Source organism: Lontra canadensis, unplaced genomic scaffold (assembly GCF_010015895.1).
Source record: "Lontra canadensis isolate GAN:19392208 unplaced genomic scaffold, GSC_riverotter_1.0 scaffold220, whole genome shotgun sequence".
Taxonomy (NCBI): Eukaryota; Metazoa; Chordata; class Mammalia; order Carnivora; family Mustelidae; genus Lontra; species Lontra canadensis.
The window spans coordinates 566256-587591 of NW_022631214.1; the positions used below are offsets into that span (position 1 = coordinate 566256).

The following is a 21336-nucleotide window of genomic DNA, read 5'->3' on the forward strand; positions in this document are numbered from 1 at the left end:
CTGGCAAATAAATAAATAAAATCTTAAAAAAAAAAAAAAAAAAGAAAGGGAAAGGTTTTAAAAACCAGAAGAAGCCATAAATAGAAAAAAGGATTATTTTAGGTGAGGTCACCTCCTTTTCCTTTGAGGGATGAAAAGGGCACTGTGACAGATGATCTTATTGGTGCTGACCTGTTAAGATTACATTTCTGGGAAGCTGAAACTGCTAGTGTTAGGTTACATATTCTGTCTGGGTTTACAGACTTGGGGCCTTCACTTAAGTGTCCCCACTTTGGGCCTGTGGTTTTCTCTTTATGAGTGTTCTCTAGATGTCAGGCACTCTGTGTCTTTTCATTTCTGATTCATTTTCTCTAGTTGTTTGCTTTTATCTTTAATATATCCTTTGCCTTCTTTTGGCTTATTTTGTTGGTTTTTCAGTACATTTCTGCGACTTTAATTTGCTCCTTTTTAGTGTTTATTTTTATAATTACTCAAGATTGTGAGATTTTGTTATCACTGTGTTTCTTCCATAAATGCTTATAGAGTGTTGTCTACACTTTTGTCTTTATTTCCCTATCTCATTAAAATAATTGTTGAATAGGAAGCTGTTGGGAGGGACATCTGGGGGGCTCAGGTCATGATCCCGACGTCCCGGGATGGAGTCCTGCCTCGGGTTCCCCGCTCACAGGGGAGTCTGCCTCTCCTTCTACCTGCTGCTCCCCCTACTTGTGCTCGCTCTCTCTGACAAATAAATAAAATCTTAAAGAAAAAAAAAAGCTGTTTGGAAAAAAAAAAAAGATTTTCAGGCAGAAAAGACTTCTAAACTCATGTTATTTAGAGTTTCATTGCATTATAATAAGAGAATTGTTTGATCTATTTTGGACCGGCAGTATGTTCCTGTCTTCGGTGTCTTTCCGTCTACCGCAGGGTCTCCTGAACGCGGCGCTGGCTGGGTCGGCCAGTGCCCTGCTGTGCAGGGCTGTCGTGTGACCCTGTGACCTGCAGCTTGTGCCCTTAGGAGCATCCTTCTCTTCTATGCCTGGCGATCGGATCCCCGTATTGCTTGACCTCAGGCCTCAGCATTCGCCCTGGCACTGAAGCTGGATTGCGGCGACGCCCGACGGAGGGGACAAGACGCCGCCTGCGGCGCCTGGCCCCGAGCTGTGGGTCCCTTGAGTCTCCGCCCGGTCTGTCCAAGTCAGCCTTCCCGGAAAACCCCGGCGAGAGGCCGGCCCCTCCGCAGAGGATTCTGGGAGGTGTAGTTTTCTTTGGGCGCCGTCTCATCGGGTGCCTCTGCGCATGACGTACTTCTTCTGCGCCGCACCCGCCGCAGTAGTGGGGTGCGCGCCTCCAGGGCTGTTTCCGCTTGGGCGTTTGTGGACCGGAGCGGGCCCGCGGACTTCTGAATATCTGTGGCTCCGGACCGGGCGGAGGGACAGATAGAGCCCCCGCCCGGAGCGTCCTGTGCAGACCAGCAGCTTGGCCGGCTGAGCCCCCACGGTAGGTCTGGGGCGTGGTCGGGGCCAGCCTGGACTCGGGGTCTCTCGTGTCAGTGCCGCTCCGACTGCTTGTGTCCAGGCCCGGAAGCCGTGTCCCTGTGAGGGACTCCGCCCCGGACCCTCCTTCTGTGGGGCGGGAGGTCCCCCGTGCGTGGGCGCGGATGAGGCCGGCAGGGAGACCCTCACGGTTCGGTTCTCTGCTCCGCAGCCTGCAGGGAACAGCGCGGGATGGCCGGCACGTTCCGGACAGCTTCGTGTTGGGTAAGTAGGGATGCTCAAGTCTTTAAACGCTGGCTGGGCGCTGAGGACGGGCACAGCCATCTCTTCACTGTCACCGCCAGCGCCCGAACTCGCATTGTCCCTCCCCCCGCTTCCTTCCCCGTCTCTGATCTCCAGAAACGTTCCTGGTTTCGGCACCCTCGGAAGTTACACCTTATTGCCCGCCGCGGACCCTGAACCCTGAGGATAGTGAGGGTCCTTGTTAAGGAAGCAGGAAGGAGCAGTTTTGGAGCTGGGGAGGGCCGTGGACCGGCGGGGCTGTGCCAGCGGTTGGCGGGGTCAGCAGGTGATGGCTGCACTCCTGACTTCTTGCACGAGTGGCGATGCTTCCCCCCGGGAGCACTGTTTGGAGAGGCGTCCAGGACAAGGGTGCAGCTGTGTAGGTGTTGGCTGTGTGATGCCTGCACCGAGTCTGCAGCTCAAGTGGGAGTTCTCACCTGGAAATACCCAGATTAAAGGTCCCTATGCGAGTGGAGGCTCAGGGTGTGAGGGAATAGAGCCCTGAGAAGTGGAGGGTTTGGTTTGTGGTAAAGACAAAGGAATGTCGGCGGTGCACAAGGCCTGGGGTGCAAGAGAGGTGTAAGTTTGGAGAGTGGTTGTTTTCCTGCAAATTTGGGAAAAGGAAACTTCATAAAAGCTGTGATATGAAATCCCTCAGAGAATTATTTCATGAGACAAACAGTATTTCTTGGACTTGGGTATTTATAAGTCTTTTTTTTTTTTTAAAGATTTTATTTATTAGAGCGAGTGAAAGAGCAGAGGGGCAGAGGGAGAGAGAGAAGGAGAGGCAGACTCCCTGCCGAGCAGGGATTCCCCACTTGGCACTCAATCCCAGGACCCTGAGATCATGACCTGAGTCCACCGGACACTTGACGATTGAGCCGCCCCGGTGCTTTGCGTATTTATGTCTTAAGCAATTTTTCCGTACCAGAAAGAATGTCGGAATGGTCACTTCCTGAGAGGTGATGGTGTTGTTGCAAACTGGATTGCATAAGGTTGTGGATGGTGGAATGTAAAGAAATAATTAGTGACAGTAAAGACCTTTTTTAGGTGGTATGATGCTTCAGGGGTGACAAGAAGAGTATGGGTGCCAGGAACGAGGCAGTTCACAGAGTGACATGAGTCAGACAATTAATCTTAAAATTAAGGGTCTTTTCATTATTTTCTTAAGTAATCTCTGTGCCCAGTGTGGCACTCGAACTCACAATCCCGAGATGAAGAGTGGCATGCTCTAACAACTGAGCTGGACAGGTGCCCCGGGATATTTTTATTCTTAAAACCATATGAAAAGTACAGTGAGAGAAAACATTGTATTTACAATAGCAATAAATAAAGATGAAGGAAGTGAGCAGAGTCATGCCTCATGGAGAATAAGTAAGTAAACAGACTAAACGAAGACTTTAAAACTATTGGATAGTATTAGTGGGTACCATTCTTAGCTAGGCATTTCATGTGTATGAAGTTGTTAAAGTCTCATAACCTTATGGGGCAAGTATGTCCCCACTTTACAGGTGAAGAAACTGGGAAGCCTGTCCATGATCCCAAATTCGTAAAGGATCCAAGGAGACTAGGGTTGCAGAGCTAGGATTCAAACAAGGCAGTATCTTCAGAGTTGTGCTCTTAACGCCTCTTACATTTTCTTTTTTTAAAAAATATTTTATTTGATAGAGAGAGAACAAGCAAGGGGAGCAGCAGGCAGTGGGAGAGGGAGAAGCAGGCTCCTTACTGAATAGTGAGCCTGACCCTGGGCTGAATTCCAGGACCCTGGGATCATGACCTGTGCCAAGGGCAGATGCTTAAACGACTAAGCCACGCAGGCGGCCCTATGCCTCTTACATTTTAATGTGAATAGCGTTTCCTTGTTTTTGAGTGCACATGTTAATTTAACAAACGTTAATTGATTATTACACCAGGTAATTTTTCTAGGGCATGTTGGGACGGACAAGATTGACAGGGTCCATGACCCCATGCTGGGTATGGGAGATGGTCAGACATACCAGAGGAGCATCGTAAACAGAGACGTGAGTGTTGAAGCACGGGGAAGAGAGCGACTGAGTGGCTGCTTTGCTTAGATTGGCACCCCTTCTTGAAGCGACATTTACATAGCATCTGAGTGACGACTTGACCATCATGATGCTGGGGGTGGTCGGGGAGGAAGCCTTCCAGACTTTTATTTCTAGGGTTGTATTCCAAGCAAGCTGCAGCCGCCTCCCGTGGAAAGAAAGCCTGTGGCTGGAGTGGCAAGGGAGGGATGGTGCAGCAGCCGGGCCAGACTAGTAGAGCCCTTGAAGTGAGGGAAAGGCTCATACTGGAAAGCCTTAGGAGTTTTTAATTTTACTTCATCTCGAAAGAATTTTGAAACTAGAGAAATCACAAGAATGGTGTATAAAACTCTTGTACATTGGTACCTGGGTGGCTCAGTTCATTAAGTGTCTGCCTTTGGCTCGGGTCGTGGTCCTGGGGTCCTGGGATTGAGCTCCACATCGGGCTCTCTGCCCCTCTCCCTGCCTGTCCTCTCTCTCTGTGTCAAATGATGGGTGAATGAATGGAATCTTTAAAAAAAATAATTAATTACTCCTGTGCACTGTTGTATAAAAAACCTCTTTACCCAGAATTGTCAACATTTTAGCATATTCGCTCTATTATTTTCTCTGTGTGTGTGTGTGTGTGCGAGCACATGAATTACACTCTAACTTTCCTCCCTTCTTTACTGTTCCAGGCCGCATCGCTTCATCGCTGTAGGCCAGCTCTTGCCTACACACCTCATCCTTTCTCCCCAGCCCTCCTTTCCTCCCTTCTTTTCCTTCTCCTCTTTCTCCTCCTTTCTTTCCCTTCCCTCTTATTTTTATTGACACAAATGTGTCAGTGTCAGTGTCAGAGTGCTCCACCCCTCCTGTTCTGCTCCCCAGAAAAGATTGCCATCCATGGTTTCTTATGGAACTTTCCCATTGTTTTTCTCTACATTTTGCATGTATGATCATGTACCCTGGTGGCTGTTTTGCATTTCAGTATAGAAGTGGCTTCATTGCTTTTCCTTTTTAATATAAAAATTTTTAATTTCCCCTTTTAGAAAATGGGATTCTAAGTAACGCAGCCAAAGCCATTTGGTTATCATTTCCTTCCTCTAATATCAAGAGGTAGTCAATCAGTAACAGGCTCCTGATCTCAGGGTTATGAGCCAGGCCCCAAATTGGCCAGGAGCCTACTTAAAGTTAAAAAAAACCTAAAAGTTTGAAAAAGAGGTAGTCAGTAGCTTGGGGGTTTCTGTCCAGACCCTTTCTACAGGAAACAAGATTTTATATTTTGTTTTCTTCTATGAATTGTGTATTTTGCCATTTCTTTTACATTTCTTTATGGCAATACCTATAGATGGGCGTTTCCTTTTATAATAGCTCCATTTTATGATCCTGCAGTGCCAATGGGCCACGTTTTATTGAACCGTTTCTCTGATTGGCATTTAAGCCCGTGGACTCGCCTCCTGGGTCCCACAGCTGGTAACCGCTAGGGCTTTCTGCTTCCTGCTCTCAGGCCTCAGCTTTTGATATGCTGAAATTTTGTATTCTTTTGAGACACAAATACATTTAAAAATTTTAAAAATAACTAATTAAAATTATTTATGAATATTATAGTGATGGTGTGGAATTTTAGGTGTGCTTAAATTAAACATTGGAGAAGTTTTTTTTTTTTTATAACTTTCTTTTAAGGTTTTATTTATCTATTTGACAGAGAGAGAGATCACAAGCAGGCAGAGAGGCAGGCAAAGAGAAAGGAGGAAGCAGGCTCCCTGCTGAGCAGAGAGCCCGACGGGAGGCTTGATCCTGGACCCCGAGATCATGACCTGAGCTGAAGGCACATGCTTTAACCCACTGAGCCACCCAGGCACCCCGGAAAAGTTTTGTTTTTATGAATTGCATCGTACTGTGTATAATTATTCTACAGTTTGAAAATGTCTCTGTAAGATGAATGTACCATATTCTTATTTAGGTATTCTCTTGTTGGTGGAAATTTAGGTTGTTGAGCTTGTCACTGTTACAGACTTTGAAACCACGAACAACTCTGCACATGTATGGATATATTCCTATCTCTTTTAATTTTTGGTGACATATATGATACCTTTCTGCATTCTCTTAGAACACAGTTAAGTCTTTTTTTTTTTTTTTAAGATTTTTATTTATTTATTTATTTGACAGAGAGAGAGAAAGAGATCACAAGTAGGCAGAGAGGCAGATAGAGAGAAGCAGGCTCCCTGCCAAGCAGAGAGTCTGATGCGGGACTTGATCCCAGGACCCCAAGACCATGACCTGACCCCAAGGCATAGGCTTAACTCACTGAGCCACCCAGGCGCCCCTACAGCTGTTTAGATCCTTAAAATGTTTGGTTTGTTTGGGTTTTTACATAAATAGGTTTCACACTATGTAACATTATTTCTGTTTTTCCTCATGCAAAAAAATACATTTGTAGTTTATCTGTGACAGTTTTATACATATTTATCTATTTGTGGCTTCTTTTGGCCACCCAGGCGCCCCAAAACACAGTTAAGTCTTACAATTACCCTCATATCCTAATCCCTTTTCTCCCCTCAGAGATAGTCAATTTGGTCTATATTCTAGATCTTTTTATGTATGTTTGTCTACAGCCGTTTATATCCTTTTTTATTTTTTTAAGATTTTATTTATTTATTTGACAGAGAGATCACAAGCAGGCAGAGAGGCAGACAGAGAGAGGGGGAACCAGGCTCCCTCCTAAGCAGAGAGCCCGATGTGGGGCTCGATCCTAGGACCCTGAGATCATGACCTGAGCCGAAGGCAGGGCTTTTTTTTTTTTTTTTTTTTTAAAGATTTTATTTATTTATTTGACAGAGATCACAAGTAGGCAGAGAAACAGACAGAGAGAGAGGAGAATGCAGGCTCCCCGCTGAGCAGAGAGCCTGATGCGGGGCTTGATCCCAGGACCCCGGGATCACGACCCGAGCCGAAGGCAGAGGCCTCAACCCACTGAGCCACCCAGGTGCCCCTACAGCTGTTTATATCCTTAAAATGTTTGGTTTGCTTGGGTTATTACATAAACGGCTTTCACACTATGTAACGTTGTTTCTGTTATTCCCCATGCAAAAAAAAAAATACATTTGTAGTTGTATCTGTGACGATTTTGTACATATTTATCCATTTGTAGCTTCTTTTGGCTTTTTAAAAACTTAATGGAGTTTTAAATTACAGTAAAATGCATAAATCTTAAGTAGAGTGTTTATATTCTTTTAGGTTCCTGGACCCAATTCCAGCGAGAGGGTTGGGGGTGCAGTTTCCCTACACACAGCATCACGCAGTTCTTGGACACCAGCAGGTTGTCTGAGAATTCAGCTTCATTGTGTCACTGTGTACCCAGAGATGGGGGACACTCTTCTGGGAACCAGCTGCCCTTTGGTCGGGTACCTCTAGGGGCTTTCCAGAAGTTGCTTCATTAACATAACAAAAGATACTGTGATCACACTTAGGGAATTCCAAGGGTTTTAGGAGCTCTGAACCAGAAAACCATGGATGAAGACCAAATACACATGAGAAGCGTTTTGGACATCTGAATGACCAAATATTCTTCCACACCACAGAATCAGAGCGTGTGCTGAAGGCAAATCAAAGTCAAGAATTCCAGTGGCCTAGCAGGTTCCATTTTTCTCCCTGTCGCCACTCCCCCCACCCCCAGGGTCACTGCTTTATTTATACTTTTTTACTCCTGTTGCAACATCATTAATTTTGCCTTTTTTTTTTCTTTTTTTAACTTAATATAATTGGAATTGTACAGTAAAGTATCTGGCTTCTCTTAGCATGGTTTGTGACTGACGTCCAAGTTGTATGATAGACTCTGTTGTATGAGTGTTTTATAATTTACCTGCTGTATTCTGGTGTTGTCACAGACATAGTCATCCCCAGCATTGGGCTGCGTCCAGTTATTGGCTGTTATGAGTAACACTGGTATAAACATTTTGTACACGACTTTTGAGGGACATCAGTTCTCGTTTCTGTTGGGCAAACACCAGGACTTCTCGGCCTCAGCACTGTTGACATTGTGGACTGAGTTACTCTTCGCTGTGGAGGACTGTCCTGTACATCGCAGGACGCTGAGCAGCGTCCTTGGCCTCTGCCCGTTCAGAGAGCAGCAGCAGCTCTGTCCCCACGCGACGGCACAGAAGTCTCGGTGCCAGATATTCCCAAGGGCGCAGACTCTCGCTCCCGGTGGACAGCCACTTGGCATATGTCTAGGAGTGATGCGTGTGTGTGTGTTTAAGTTTGGTGAACACGACCAGACACTTTCCCGACGCGCTGAAACGGCTCTGTGCCCCGTCAGCCCAGGCCAGCGGTGGTTTGTCCCCTTCGCTTGGAGCATCTAACCCCAGGATGGGTGTCCTGTACTCAGCCATTGTGCTGATGCTCGGTTAATACGATAGCCAGTCTTTATTTCTCAGTGTCTCCTTGGGTTTTTAAAAATAAATTTCTAATTTCCTTGCAAACTATTGTATACTTCTGTACTTTTAAGTATTTGTAATAGTATGTCTTATGACAGTTGTTTCTCGTGTTGTCTGCTAACTTCTGGGTCATCTGTGAGTCTGTGTTGTGTGCTTTTTCCTTGGATTTCTCAGTCTTGTTTTCTTGCCTCTTCACATGTCTCACAAGTTTCTGTTTTATGCCTACGTTGGTACAACCACAGAGACCAAAGTTTAGTGTTACCTTCCACCAGAGTGTTTCCCTTTCCTCTGCCACGCAGATAGGGAGAGGACTGATGATGTCGTCAAACAGGCACCAGGGTGCCACTTTGGTTGTGGTGTGTTCACCTGCGGTCTCAGCGGTAAGGGTGGGGACGGTCACTGCAGGCTCCTCTCTACAGTTCTTTGCGTAGTGCCTTGAGACTGGGAGGATCTGTCCGCCAGGCCAGCCCAGCTCCTGTGCTCACCGGCCTCCGCACATGCACCGGAGGGGAAGCCCGCTGTCCGTGGTGCATCAGAAGCTCCCCTGCCTGTTCTCAGGCTGGACGGATGCCCCCAGCGACGGAAACACCCAGCACTTGACTCACCTGGGAAGAGCTGGGGTTTTTAGAAGGGTTGAGTTTCACTGCATTACTTTGTTTCATCCCTTGAGATGATTGGTTGGCTGTTCTCTGCTGTGTACTGATGTGGCTTATTTCATGGATGGGTTTTTTTGTGTTTTTGTTGTTGTTAATTTTGGACCATGCTTTAATTTTTTAGAGAAATTTCTTTGTTATAGTTTGCTCCGTATGTGTGTGTGCAGGGCTTGTACTCTAATAGTATTTTTATCCAGATAATTTGATCAGAGTTAATGGTAAACGAGTAAGACTGCAGTTCGTGCTGTAGTTGCCTGGTTTGTCTGGGAGGTTGTGCAAGTCTGTGCCATGCGCTGTAGGGCATCCTGTGACTTGTGGGCGCCTCGTCGGGGGAGACATGATGGGAATTTGATGTCCCTGCGATGTCGATAGAACTTACTGTCAGGTGTAGTGTGGGCGCGCGACCTCTCTGGACGGGAGGGTGTACCTTCAGTTGTACTTCTGTGTGCTTTCTGATCATGGATTAGTCAGTCTTGCTTTTTTTACTTCCTTCTGGGCCAACTTGGGTTCTTTCTACTTTCTTTCTTTTTTTTTTTTTTTTAAGATTTTATTTATTTATTTGACACAGAGAGATCACAAGTAGACAGAGAAGCAGGCAGAGAGAGAGAGAGGAGGAAGCAGGCTCCCTGCTGAGCAGAGAGCCCGATGCGGGGGTCGATCCCAGGACCCTGAAATCATGACCCGAGCCAAAGGCAGGGGCTTACCCCACTGAGCCACCCAGGCGCTCCTGGAACAAATATCTTCAGGTCTGCCACCATGTTTGCTTTAAAAACGTGAATTCAGCACCATGGATTTGGTAGGGAACAGTGTGAACCTTCTGTCTGGCTTCACACAGCCCTCTTTCCACCACTTTATGATCAGCTGCAGCCCCTCTTATGTCCAAACACCAGGTTTTTTCCAAGGTAGAGTGGTATCTTGTCATTTTATTATTTCTTAAACAGTAAACATGTGAAACTGCTACTATGTTTGATAGGTTCCTGGTGTTCTTTCTTATGTGTTGCTGACAAAGGTGTCGTGCCCCATCCCCATTCTCCCCGGATTCCCTGTGGGTTTGCCGTGTGACTTCACACAGGGGTGATTCTTTGCTGCATACAGTAGAACTGCCTCTATGTTATAGTCTCATGTATTTAAAAATCTTTATCTTAGAGTTATGGATTCTCTCTTGCTCTTAATGGTTTTCTATTTCTAATTTCTTCATGTCTTTACCATTCTTGGCCAATAAAAATTTTTTAATGGTTTCTCTATATTTTATTTTTATGCTTATCAAGTTCACGATACAGTAAAAAGCTTAAAATAAGCCTCACCGTTTACTCTCACTCTCTTCTTCCATTCTGTCTCCACACTCAGCCGCTTTGGTCTATGTTCACTCTCGTGGCATCTGCCTTAAGCCTTTACACGATCACATGGTGTGCCATGCTTGGGTTTCTCCTCTGCTGAAAAGTCGCTGATTTGACAAGTGGCCTGGGCGGGATCGGAATGCTGGAAGTCACAGCCTCATTTTTCTACAACACAGCCTCAGACGTGCCTGTCCACTCTCCCTTTCCTTGGCCACAGGGGTTGTCTTAGTGAGCACTCATGATGTTCTGGTCTCATCTTCTCTGGTCACTTTTGGGCTTTGGGCCTCCAGTCCACACTCTTAATTCCTTCTCCTCTTCTTCCCCACGCAGGCTGCAGAGGAGAGATGGGGAGCTTGTCCCTTCATTCTCACCTCCTGTGGGGGCTCCTCCTCGGTTGGGAAGCCCAGTGCTTAGACCAGAGAAGCTCCTCTTGTCAGGTGGGTGGTGCTCAGCACCAGGCCGTTGCTTAGGGCCTGAGACATGACCTCACGCTGTATCGCCATGTCGTGAGCAGTTCTCTCACTTACCTCTGCAGACTCCCCCAGAACTGCACTCACTGTCTCTTCCCTCCTGAGTCTCTCTGTCTGCAGCCAGTGCTGTTGCATCAGGAGCCCGTCAGGGGTGCTTAAGTCCAGGAATCTCTGTACTTCACTTCTCAGTTGCCTTTACCCAATGTTCCAGAAGCCTCCATCTTCAGGAGTTCCCAGAGGGCAACAGATACCAGATTCCTGGTTTACTGAAATCCCTGAACACACACCAGTTCCTCCTGGCCGTGGGCTCAGTGGACACCCAGATGGTTGTCCCAGATGTTCCCTCCCTTCCCCCAGTGGCCTGCTTCAGGGAATTCTGAAGGAATTCCCCTCATTTCTCATCCCTCAGGCTCCCTCTCCTCGTTAAAGGGCAGCGTCTTTAGTTTACGTGGCCGGGATCCTTGCTGTCCTCCTCAGCATCCATCTCTGTGTGCCGGTCATCTCCGGTCAGGATGTTGTCTGCTCTCTCTTCACTTGATGCCCACAGTCCGGCCACTGCGTATTACTCCTGTTTTCCCACTCTGGCTCCAGCTACCCTTATCGCCCCCAGATCCAGGACCGTCCCTTCTCCACAGCAGTCAGAATGATCTTGGGTGGGAATCAGAGCATGCCACTCTTGCTCGAGGCCTTGGGATGGCCTGTCCTCACGTGGAATGAAATCTCAGGTCCTTACCATACGCTGTGAGCCCCGAAGGCCTGGGCCTTTGTGTTCATGCCTCCTGGAAGGCTCTTCTGCACAAATCTTGGTATCGTTCTCCCATCGGTTGGGTTTTTACCCAGGTAGTCCCTTACCAGAGAGCTTCCAGATCACTCCATCCGCCAGCGCCTGCCTCGCAGGACTCTCCCCCCTTACCGGGCCTGAGTCTTGGTAGAGTGCTGTCACCACCTGCTTGTTGGGTGGTTATGTGTTTACTGTCACCTCCCCCTGCAAGGACGGAAATGCACCAAGTCCAGGGACCGTGCCCATGGCTGAGCCCCCGGCACGTGGAACAATCCTGGCCCATCGGTGGTGCCTCAGAGATGCTTGTTGAATGATCTCGTGAGGACCTGTAGCTTGTCAGGAGTTTCTTTCGGTCCCAGGAGAGGAGCTTACTACAAGCATTTTGGGAGGTTCACAGAGCTATCAGGAGCCTCACTGAGGGTTTGAACTGGCAGAACTGCCTCACACTGGAGGTGGGGGCTGCTGCGCCCCGCCCGCCCTTTTCCGGCATCTGCAGCTCGGCCGCGCTGGCTCTTGGCTCCGGGGCTGTGTGGGAGTGAGCCCTGGTCGGCCTCAGTAATGGGTAATGGGCCCCTTATTTTCTTGAAAGAAGGCCAGGAGTTTATCTGTTGGGCCTTTTTTAATTTTATGTTTTCAAATTGTGCCAAGTTCTCACTCTGTGTAAGACTCAAGATGCGCTGAGCACCTGTCAAGATGACCGTTTAGAGAGTCACACCTTCCCATGTGTTTAGAATTGTTTTCTCCATCTCTGGGCAAAATATATCCCGGATAATTTTTTTCCTAAATTTTTAAAAAAGATTTTATTTATTTATTTGACAGAGATCACAAGTAGGCAGAGAGGCAGGCAGAGAGGGGGTGGGGAAGCAGGCTCCCCGCTGAGCAGAGAGCCCGATGCGGGGCTCGATCCCAGGACCCTGAGATCATGATCTGAGCTGAAGGCAGAGTCTTAACCCACTGAGCCACCCAGGCGCCCCAAGATAATTTTTTTTCTTAATCAAAGACTTAACAACACCTGTTTTGTCCCCGTGTATAGTTGTTTGTTTCCCTCTGTAAGACTGGAAGTTTCTTTTCATTTTATTCTATTTTATTCTATTCTATTTTCTGCGAGATTCCCTGAACAAGAGCAGGGGGAGGGGCAGGGGAGAGAGAGAACCAGACTCCCCGCTGAATAGGGAGCCTGATACGGGGCTTGATCCCAGGATCACAACCTGAGCCGAAGGCAGATGCTCAACCCACTGAGCCTCCCAGGCGCCCCCAGACTGGAAGCTGCTTGAGGGCAGCAGTTGGTTGTGTCCATCCTGAATCTTCAGGACCAAAAACAATAGGTGCACATGGAAGCTCAAAAGTTTTTCCTTTTAAAGAGCGAGTGAGTGAGAGAATGAGCAGGGGGAGGGGCAGGGGGAAGAGGGAGAGGCAGGCTCCACGCTGAGCAGGGAGCCCAGCAGAGGGCTCGATCCCAGGACCCTGTGATCATGACCTGAGCCAAGGGCAGATGCTTAACTGACTGAGCCACCCAGGTTCCCTGGTTTTTGTTTTGTTTTCATTTGTTTTGTTTTGTTTTCATTCTGAAGTCAGTGCTGACCTGGGCACAGGAGGCATTCCGGAGGAACATTTCTCCTTTCCCAGTTACTGTACATCTGTTCCGTGTCACCAAACGTGATTGTATCCGATTGAATGGGATGTATATTATTCCAGGGATTATTGTCATTCAAGGATATATCTATGGAGTTCACCTGGGAAGAGTGGCAGTTGCTGGACTCGACGCAGAAGTACCTGTACAGGGACGTGATCCTGGAGAACTATAGCCACCTGGTGTCTGTGGGTAAGTGCGGCTTCTCTGCGGTCTCAGTCTGCGCCTTTCGAATGGGCACCCTTGTTCTTTTGGTGGTCTGCCCTGAGGTCTCCAGAGTACTTCACGGTTATGGGCTTGAACGTCAGACTGACTCCGAGTGCCTGTATGGCCCTCATCCTCACCGCGGTCTTTCCCCCAAGTGCGAGCCAGCAGTTTCATTGTGTAGTTCTGGGTCCCTTCGTCCCCAGCAGCCTGGCCCACATCCTTTATGATTTTCCACCAACAGGGTATCATGGTACCAAACCCGATTTAATCTTCAAGTTGGAGCAAGGAGAGGAGCCATGGATAATAAATGCCCAAGTTTCCCGTCAGAGCTGTCCAGGTGGGTGCGCGGGGACCAGGAAGCTGGGCTGTGGGCGTGGAGCTCAGGCAGTGCTGCGCGGAAGCTCTGCTTCCAAGCCCTTGGACCCCGGGGCGCCCGGGAGGAGGAGGACCGCGGCTCGGCCCACGCTTGCCCTGTTCTCTCCGCGGCCTGAGCGGCGGGCGTGCCCGTGTGACCCGCGCTCTGCCAGGATGTCGCTTTCGGGGTTCGTTGCTTTCCTTCGCGAGGTCATGGGTGGTGTCAGCCGGCCGCGCCTCCAGAGTTCGTCGTGTGGCTCGCGCTGTCCCTGTCCCTTCTGCCGACTGCTCGTTTGCCTCCCGCGGGGAGACGCCTCGTCTTCCCCGCTCTGCGAGCAGGAGACCGCGCCGCCTCCTTTCCTCTCACCGACGTCTGAGCTCTTGCTTTCTCGGTCGGTTCTGAAAGCCAGCCCCGTGTCACCGGGTCGCGCCGGGACGCCCGCACCTGCGTTCCCCGCCCCCCTGTAGCGCGGGGGACTGGGCCCCGGCAGAGCGCTCTTCCCGCATCTGCCGGTCCTCCCGCCCTGCCGCCGAGGGCTCTTCCGCTGAGCGTTCTCCCGCCGCGCGGTGACGCGCTCCCCCACCGCCCTCAAGCGCCCTGGGCCTCAGCCCTCTGCGCTCCGGTGCCGCGGGTTACCTCCTCGGTGCCGCGGGTTACCTCCTGGCAGAGAGCCCCTGGCGGCCCCACTCTTCACGCTCAGGAGCTCTTGGGCTTCCCCGCGTTCCTCCCGCGGCTCTCGCGCTTGGGCTCGCTCCACCGGCTCCCGGCTCACCTGCGCGGCCGGTCTTCCTACCCCTGCGGCCTTGCCACCGTTCTGTCTTCGGAGCTCCTGTCCCTCGGGTGTCACCCGACCGGATCGCTGTTCTGTTGGGCGCGGGCAGCTCAAGTTCTTGGTCTTCTCCGTAGCTGTTCCTGCTGGATTTGTTTTCATAAGCATCCTGTCCGCGGGCTGAGAAAATAAACAGTGTCTTACGTTTCTGATTCAACCGGAGTAAGGAATCGGGAGTTTGTAGTCTCAGGTGACCGTCGTCTCCCGCAGGACAGGACGCCGCTGCCCGGCGGCTGAATTCAGAAGCTTAGTGATGTCAGGAGCGCCTGGTGGCTCAGTCTTGATGTCGGCTCAGGTCGTGACCGCAGGTCCTGGGACGGAGCCCGGCTTTGGGCTTGCACTCAGTGCCGTCTGCTTGAGACTCCGCTCCCCCTCAGGTTAGGTGTGTGCGCGGCACGGAGCTAGCTACCTTCCCTAAGACAGACAAACGCAGCGAGCAGCCTGGTGATGTCAGCGACCCAGGCCTCCTTTTTCTCACCCCAGATGCTCTGCTTTTCTTTTCCTTTGTCCTGGTGGGTTCCTCCCTGCCAGGCGTCACACACAGACACCGCGGGACTCAGGGATAAGTCCTGTTTCTTTCCCCACACTCCCCCTCACCAGTCCCCAGACTTGGTCTCACAGGCCTGCCGGCATGTTGTCTTACAGCTGACCTGCGAGGCGGGGGCGGGAAGGGGTCCCCGGGGAGCACACGGACTGTCCTCGCTGACCAGGTCTGGTGCACGGAAGAAGGGAAGTTCCCGCGGCTGTGCGGTACACGGCGTGAGTCCTGCCTTGGAGTGTGCCGCTCGCAGGCCCTTCTCTCCACCTGTGTAGCTCCAAAAATGCGGGTGTCCGCTTGTGCGCCGATCGTCCCCTCCCCAGCCCGGGCAGCGCGTGTTCTCGTCCTGGACCTGAGTCCAGTTGCGAGCCCAGGATTTCTTGAGATGTGTGTGGTGCCTTCAGACGGTGTGGCTGCGGCCGCACAGTCCGACCGGACATGGGGTTACAAGACCACTGGTCTGTTCTAGACGCGTGCAGTAGCGGCGAGGGATTCAGAAGCCCTCACGGAAGCTCCTCTGCAGAGGGGTGGAGGCAGGGTAGCCGCCCTCACTGGCCCATCTCACACTCTCCTCTTTGAGAAAGAAGGTCAAAGACGACTTCCTGCCCTAACACTGGCATACCTTCCTGTTCACTCCAGTCTTTTCTTTTTGTCCAGCATGGCCAGGGATAAGGTGACACTCAGGGAGAATGGTCCTGTCTGTTGGTGCGGATTTGGACGTGTTTGGGAGAATCACAGGCTGTTGTCAGACCAGGCTTAGGTTTCCTTTAGAACCTAACAAGCGGGGATGCCTGGGCGGCTCAGTCGGTTGAGGGGCTGCCTTCGGCTCCGTTCGTGATCCGAGGGTCCTGGGATCAAACCCCGCTTTGGGCTCCGTGCACGTGGGGCATCCGCTTCTCCCTCTGCCTGCCCACTCATGTTCTCTCTCGCTCTCTCTGTCTCTCTTTCTCAAATAAATAAATAAAATATTAAAAAAAAATACCCAACAAGCTTCCAGTCTGTCTGCTTTTTTTCTGAGTAATTCTATGAAGCCAATACCAACTACTGAAAGTTGTCTGAACATATATTCAAGCCTGAGAAGTCTTCTAGCCGCTGGTCTTGGTATTCTCACCCCTGTCCTTGAGTTGAATGGCCCTGCTTTGAGGCACAAACCATAATGCGAACTGTTGCCACATGAGTGGGGAGAGAAGGTTTATCGGAGGTCCAGAGGAGGCAGGAGATTCCCTGGTGGCCCCACAGGACAGCTGTAGTGACACGATGAGGCTGTGCCCCTGACGAGTGCGTCTTTCCTGGTGCCCTGGGGCCTCACACTCAGCATCATGTTCCTTTGGGCCTCATCCTTATCAGGCCACACGTGTCATCTGCTCACCTTCCCTGGAAGGTCTCATCCTTCGTGGTGTTTAAGACCTTTTACGTGTTGTTGACTCTTGCTTTTCCCCGAGCACTAAACTTCGGTCTGCTGCCTACGTGCTGTCTCCTCTCCATTTGGGTATCTGCTGGGATCTCTAGTGTATCAGATCCCAAATAAAGTCCTTCATTTTTCCTCCAAACATTTTCCCTTTCAGAGACCAGCACCTCCTGTTTCTCAAGCCTAAAATCTGGAGTTCTTGAAGCCTCCCCTTCTCTCACCTTACCCTTCACCCAGTCCTTTAGATTTTCTTGGTTCTCCCCAGATGCGTTCCACAGGCGCTCAGCTCCGGAGTTTAGTCCAAACCATTATGACGTCTTCCTGCACTACCGTAAGGGCTTTCTTGCTTGTCTCTCAGCCCTTCTTCTATTTGTTTTCTACATAACAGCCAAACATCTTTAGAAAGCACAACACGAGGGGCGCCTGGGTGGCTCAGTGGGTTAAAGCCTCTGCCTTCAGCTCAGGTCATGATCTCAGGGTCCTGGGATCGACCCCTGCATTGGGCTCCTTGCTCAGTGAAGACCCTGCTTCTCCCTCTGCCCCTCCCCCCTGCTCATGCCTGTGCGTGCTCTCTCGCTCTCTCTCTCTCTCTCTCTCAGAAATAAGTAAACAAAATCTTAAAAAAAAAAAAACCAAAAAACTCTAAAAGGGGTGCCTGGGTGGCTCAATGGGTTAAGCCTCTACCTTCGGCTCAGGTCATGGTCTCTGGGATGTGGGATTGAGCTTCGCATCGGGCTCTCTGCCCAGCGGGGAGCCCGCTTCTCCCTCTCCCTCTGCCTGTGTCTCTGTCTACTTGTCTCTCTTTCTTTCTGTCAAATAAATAAATTTTTAAAAATCTTAAAAAAAAAAAAAAACACCTCTAAAAAAGCACAACATGAATCAAGATGTCCTCTAATTAAAACTCTTTGGGTAAGATGAAAACTTATTACCTGCCTATTTGGTTCTTGCCTCACTCTTTCACTCAGTGGGTTTTAGCTATCCCAGGCTTTTTTCAAAATATTTTTCTTTTTTTTAACTTGTACGCTTCACACGCAATGTGGAGCTCGAGCTAATGACCCTGACAACAGGACTCACACGCTGCATTCTGCACTGACTGAGCCAGTGAGGTGTCCCATTTTTTCTGTTTCTTAATTGTGCCAAATAGGTGTTCCCTTCTCAAGAACTTTTTGTTTTTTTATTAAAGATTTTTTTTACTTTTATTTATTTGACAGAGAGAGATCACAAGTAGGCAGAGGGCAGGCAGAGAGAGAGGGGGAAGCAGGCTCCCTGCTGAGCAGAGAGCAGGATGTGGGGCTTGATCCGAGGACTCTGGGATCATGATCTGAACCAAAGGCAGAGGCTTAACCCACTGAGCCATCCAGGTGCCCCCTTCTCAAGAACTTTTTATGTGCTTTTCCATCTGTTTGGAATGCTCTTGCCCCTAATTTTCCTATGGCTTACTCAGTCTTACTTTTAATGTCTCATTGTACCTATCCGAATGTTATACGCTGGTTACCCTGTATCCTCTGAATTCACTTTTTGAGTAAGCTGCTGTAATAGTAACATTCAGATACAAGATTAATGGTATTGGCTCCTAAGTGCAAGCTGAGTTTTTCTTTCTTTGTTTTCTTTTTTTTTAAAGATTTATTTATTTGACAAGAGCGTGCACAAGCAGGGGGAGCGGCAGGCAGAGGGGGAGGAAGAAGCAGGCTCCCCACTGAGCAGGGAGCCCCATGTGGGGCTTGATCCCAGGACCCCGGGATCATAAGCTGAGCTGAAGGCAGACACTTAACCTACTGAGCCCCGCCACGTGCCTCTAGGCTAAGTTTTTTAAGCCTCTTGTTCTCTTTTTCTTTTTCTTTTCTTTTTTTTTTAGAGAGAGAGACCATGGTGGGGGGGTGTTGAGGGTGGGAGGGAGCAGAGGGAGAGAGACTCTCGAGCACAAGCACAAGCCCAACGTGGGCTCCACTCACCTGAGCTGAAAACCAGAGTCGGCCCTCAGCACACTGAGCCACCCGGGTGGCCCTAAGCTTCTGTTTTAAAAACCGCTTTTGATCACTGTTAATTTGCCAACCATTTCCATAATGGGATTTTGTTTGACGAGGTTCTGCATGCTCCAAAGCTCAGATAATGGCATGCCTGGGCTTGGCCAGTATTTCTTTGGAACCAGTGTCTGAGGCCTGTTATTAAGAAAAAAAATAGCTCAGGGGCGCCTGGTTGGCTCAGTGGGTTAAAGCCTCTGCCTTCGGCTCAGGTCATGGTCTCAGGGTCCTGGGATCGAGCCCCGCATCGGGCTCTCTGCTCAGCGGGGAGCCTGCTTCCCTTCATCTCTCTCTCTGCCTGCCTCTCTGCCTACTTGTGATCTCTGTCAAATAAATAAATAAAATCTTTAAAAAAAAAAAAGAAAAAGCTCATTACATGGCAGTTCTGTAGCTCTCTAATTCCACATCAGCTACATCGACAATTAAAAAATATATATGCATGTATATTTATTTTTCCTAGAAGGTTGGAAAGAATGGTGCCCGGAAAATGAAGATGAGTTTGAAAATGTTGAGAGAAGTTTCACTTGTGCTGCATTTGGAAGACGTCGTCTGAGCAGAACCCGTGTTCCTTCGGGACAGAGGATCCATAAGTATAACACACATGGAAGAAGGCTGACACAAAGCTCGGCTTCAGCCAAAAGCTGTCTGAGAAAAAACCCTGATAAGTTCCACGGATATGAAGAATCCTATTTTCTTAAGCATCAGAGAGCTCATAGTATAGAAAAAAACTGTGTGTGTAATGAATGTGGGAAAGCTTTTCGTTGTAAATCCCAGCTGATTGTGCATCTCAGAATTCATACGGGAGAGAGGCCTTACGAGTGCACCAAATGTGAAAGGGCGTTCAGTGCCAAGTCAAACCTGAACGCTCACCAGCGGGTGCACACGGGAGAAAAGCCCTACTCCTGCGGGGAGTGCGGGAAGGTATTCGCCTTCAGGTCCCAGCTCATCGTCCATCAGGAAGTTCACACGGGAGGGAAGCCTTACGGCTGCAGCGAATGTGGGAAAGCCTACAGCTGGAAATCACAGCTGCTTTTACACCAGAGAAGCCACACGGGCGTGAAACCGTATGAATGTGGCGAGTGTGGGAAAGCCTTCAGTTTGAAGTCGCCGTTCGTCGTACACCAGAGGACGCACACGGGGGTGAAGCCCCATAAATGCAGCGAGTGTGGGAAAGCCTTTAGGAGTAAGTCCTACCTCCTGGTTCACATCCGAATGCACACGGGGGAGAAACCCTATCAGTGCAGCGATTGTGGGAAAGCCTTCAATATGAAGACGCAACTCGTCGTCCACCAGGGAATCCACACGGGAAATAATCCTCACCAGTGCGGCGAATGTGGGAAAGCCTTCGGCAGGAAGGAGCAGCTCACCGCACATCTGAGAGCGCACGCGGGCGAGAAGCCTTACGGGTGCAGCGAGTGTGGGAAGGCTTTCAGCAGCAAGTCCTACCTCGTTATACACAGGAGAACGCACACGGGAGAGAGACCGTACGAGTGTAGTTTCTGTGAGAGAGCCTTTTGTGGGAAATCCCAGCTCATCATACACCAGAGGACTCACTCGACGGAGAAACCCTACGAATGCAGCGAATGTGAGAAAGCCTATCCCAGGAAGGCGTCCCTGCAGATCCACCAGAAAACTCACTCAGGAGAAAAACCTTTCAAGTGTGGTGAATGTGGGAAGGCCTTCACGCAGAAGTCGTCCCTCAGTGAGCATCAGAGGGTTCACACAGGAGAGAAGCCGTGGAAATGCTCCGAATGTGGGAAGTCCTTCTGTTGGAACTCAGGGCTTCGTATACATCGAAAAACTCACAAGTGAGAAATTAGAATGAAGTAGATGTTAGGAACTTTCTCACAGACGTTGACCCTCAGGGGACTTTCGATGATAATGGAGACGGGATGCAGGAGCAGGAAGTCCTAAAAATACACTCCGTCAACTAAATCAGAGAGAGACCATCGTGTTTGGAATGTGGGGGCAGAAGCTTTCAGAAATAAGTCCTACGAGACTCTGCAGATGAGAACTGAAGGAATGAGGAGTAGCTATGAAGGGCAGTGCCATCATGGTAGAGATAAAATCTGGAGAATTCATATTTGAAACTCTCCAAATTTAATAAACCAGGAAAGCATTTTCCCATAGGAAATGTGTTACGTGTGGAGAGTTACATTCCAGATTTGAAGCTACTTGAAAAACCATTCCAGGTTTTTTCAGGGTGGAGTATAAAGTTGTTTTTTATTTTAATATGTAAATAAAGCAATGGTCAGGAAAACATCAAGGAACATATTCTGAAGGTTAAAGGACATTTAGTGTGACTTTCCTAAGTCACACTGAATAGCATTTTAAAACATTTTGGCATTTTATTTTTTAATGTAACTTGTCATACATATATTTGGTAGCTTGTGGAATAACATCCCCTAATATTCTCCATATTAAATGCTAAATATCAGTTTTGTCTCTTTATTTCTTAGCAACTAAAGTGATGTGGCGTTTAATAAATAGAAAGAATCTGGTCCCCAAATGAGTTTACTTACTCGGCAGTCTGTGGAAGTGGGTCTGGCAGTTACCACGGGGTTGCTGTGAAGAGCAGGGAGAGACTGTATTTTATTTATTTTATTTTTTTATTTTTATTTTTTTTTTTAGATTTTATTTATTTATTTTGACAGACAGAGATCACAAGTAGGCAGAGAAGCAGAGAGAGAGAGAGGAGGAAGCAGGCTCCCTGCTGAGCAGAGAGCCCGATGCGGGGCTCGATCCCAGGACCCTGGAATCATGACCTGAGCCGAAGGCAGAGGCTTTAACCCACTGACGCCCAGGCGCTTTAACCCAGGCGCCCCGAGAGACTGTATTTTAGCCGTTGAGAGTGTGTTCTCCGCTGACTGGCGAGAGCTCCCTAGTCTCCTCT

The 21336-nt window shown here is 49.1% G+C and overlaps 2 protein-coding genes across 7 annotated transcripts in view; both read left to right on the forward strand.

Annotated features, from left to right (window-relative positions):
* The first annotated feature begins 1375 nt into the window (after positions 1-1375).
* On the forward strand, positions 1376-20880 carry ZNF26 (zinc finger protein 26). 6 transcript variants are annotated; one of them, XM_032849237.1, is made up of 6 exons: positions 1376-1479; positions 1687-1739; positions 3671-3778; positions 13151-13277; positions 13534-13629; positions 18904-20880. In XM_032849237.1, the coding sequence occupies exons 2-6, from the start codon at positions 1707-1709 to the stop codon at positions 20253-20255; spliced, it is 1716 nt and encodes a 571-aa protein (XP_032705128.1). In that variant the 5' UTR covers positions 1376-1479; positions 1687-1706; the 3' UTR covers positions 20256-20880. The 6 variants fall into 6 exon arrangements, with proteins under 6 accessions (XP_032705128.1, XP_032705129.1, XP_032705130.1 ...); XM_032849238.1 differs by having other exon boundaries at positions 18907-20880; XM_032849239.1 differs by having other exon boundaries at positions 13169-13277.
* Positions 1700-21336, forward strand: part of ZNF84 (zinc finger protein 84) — a 62624-nt gene continuing 42987 nt past the window's right edge. Inside the window, exon 1 of the mRNA XM_032849227.1 lies at positions 1700-1739. The gene's annotated coding sequence lies outside the window, so the exon portion shown is untranslated. The remainder of the gene's footprint in view (positions 1740-21336) is intronic.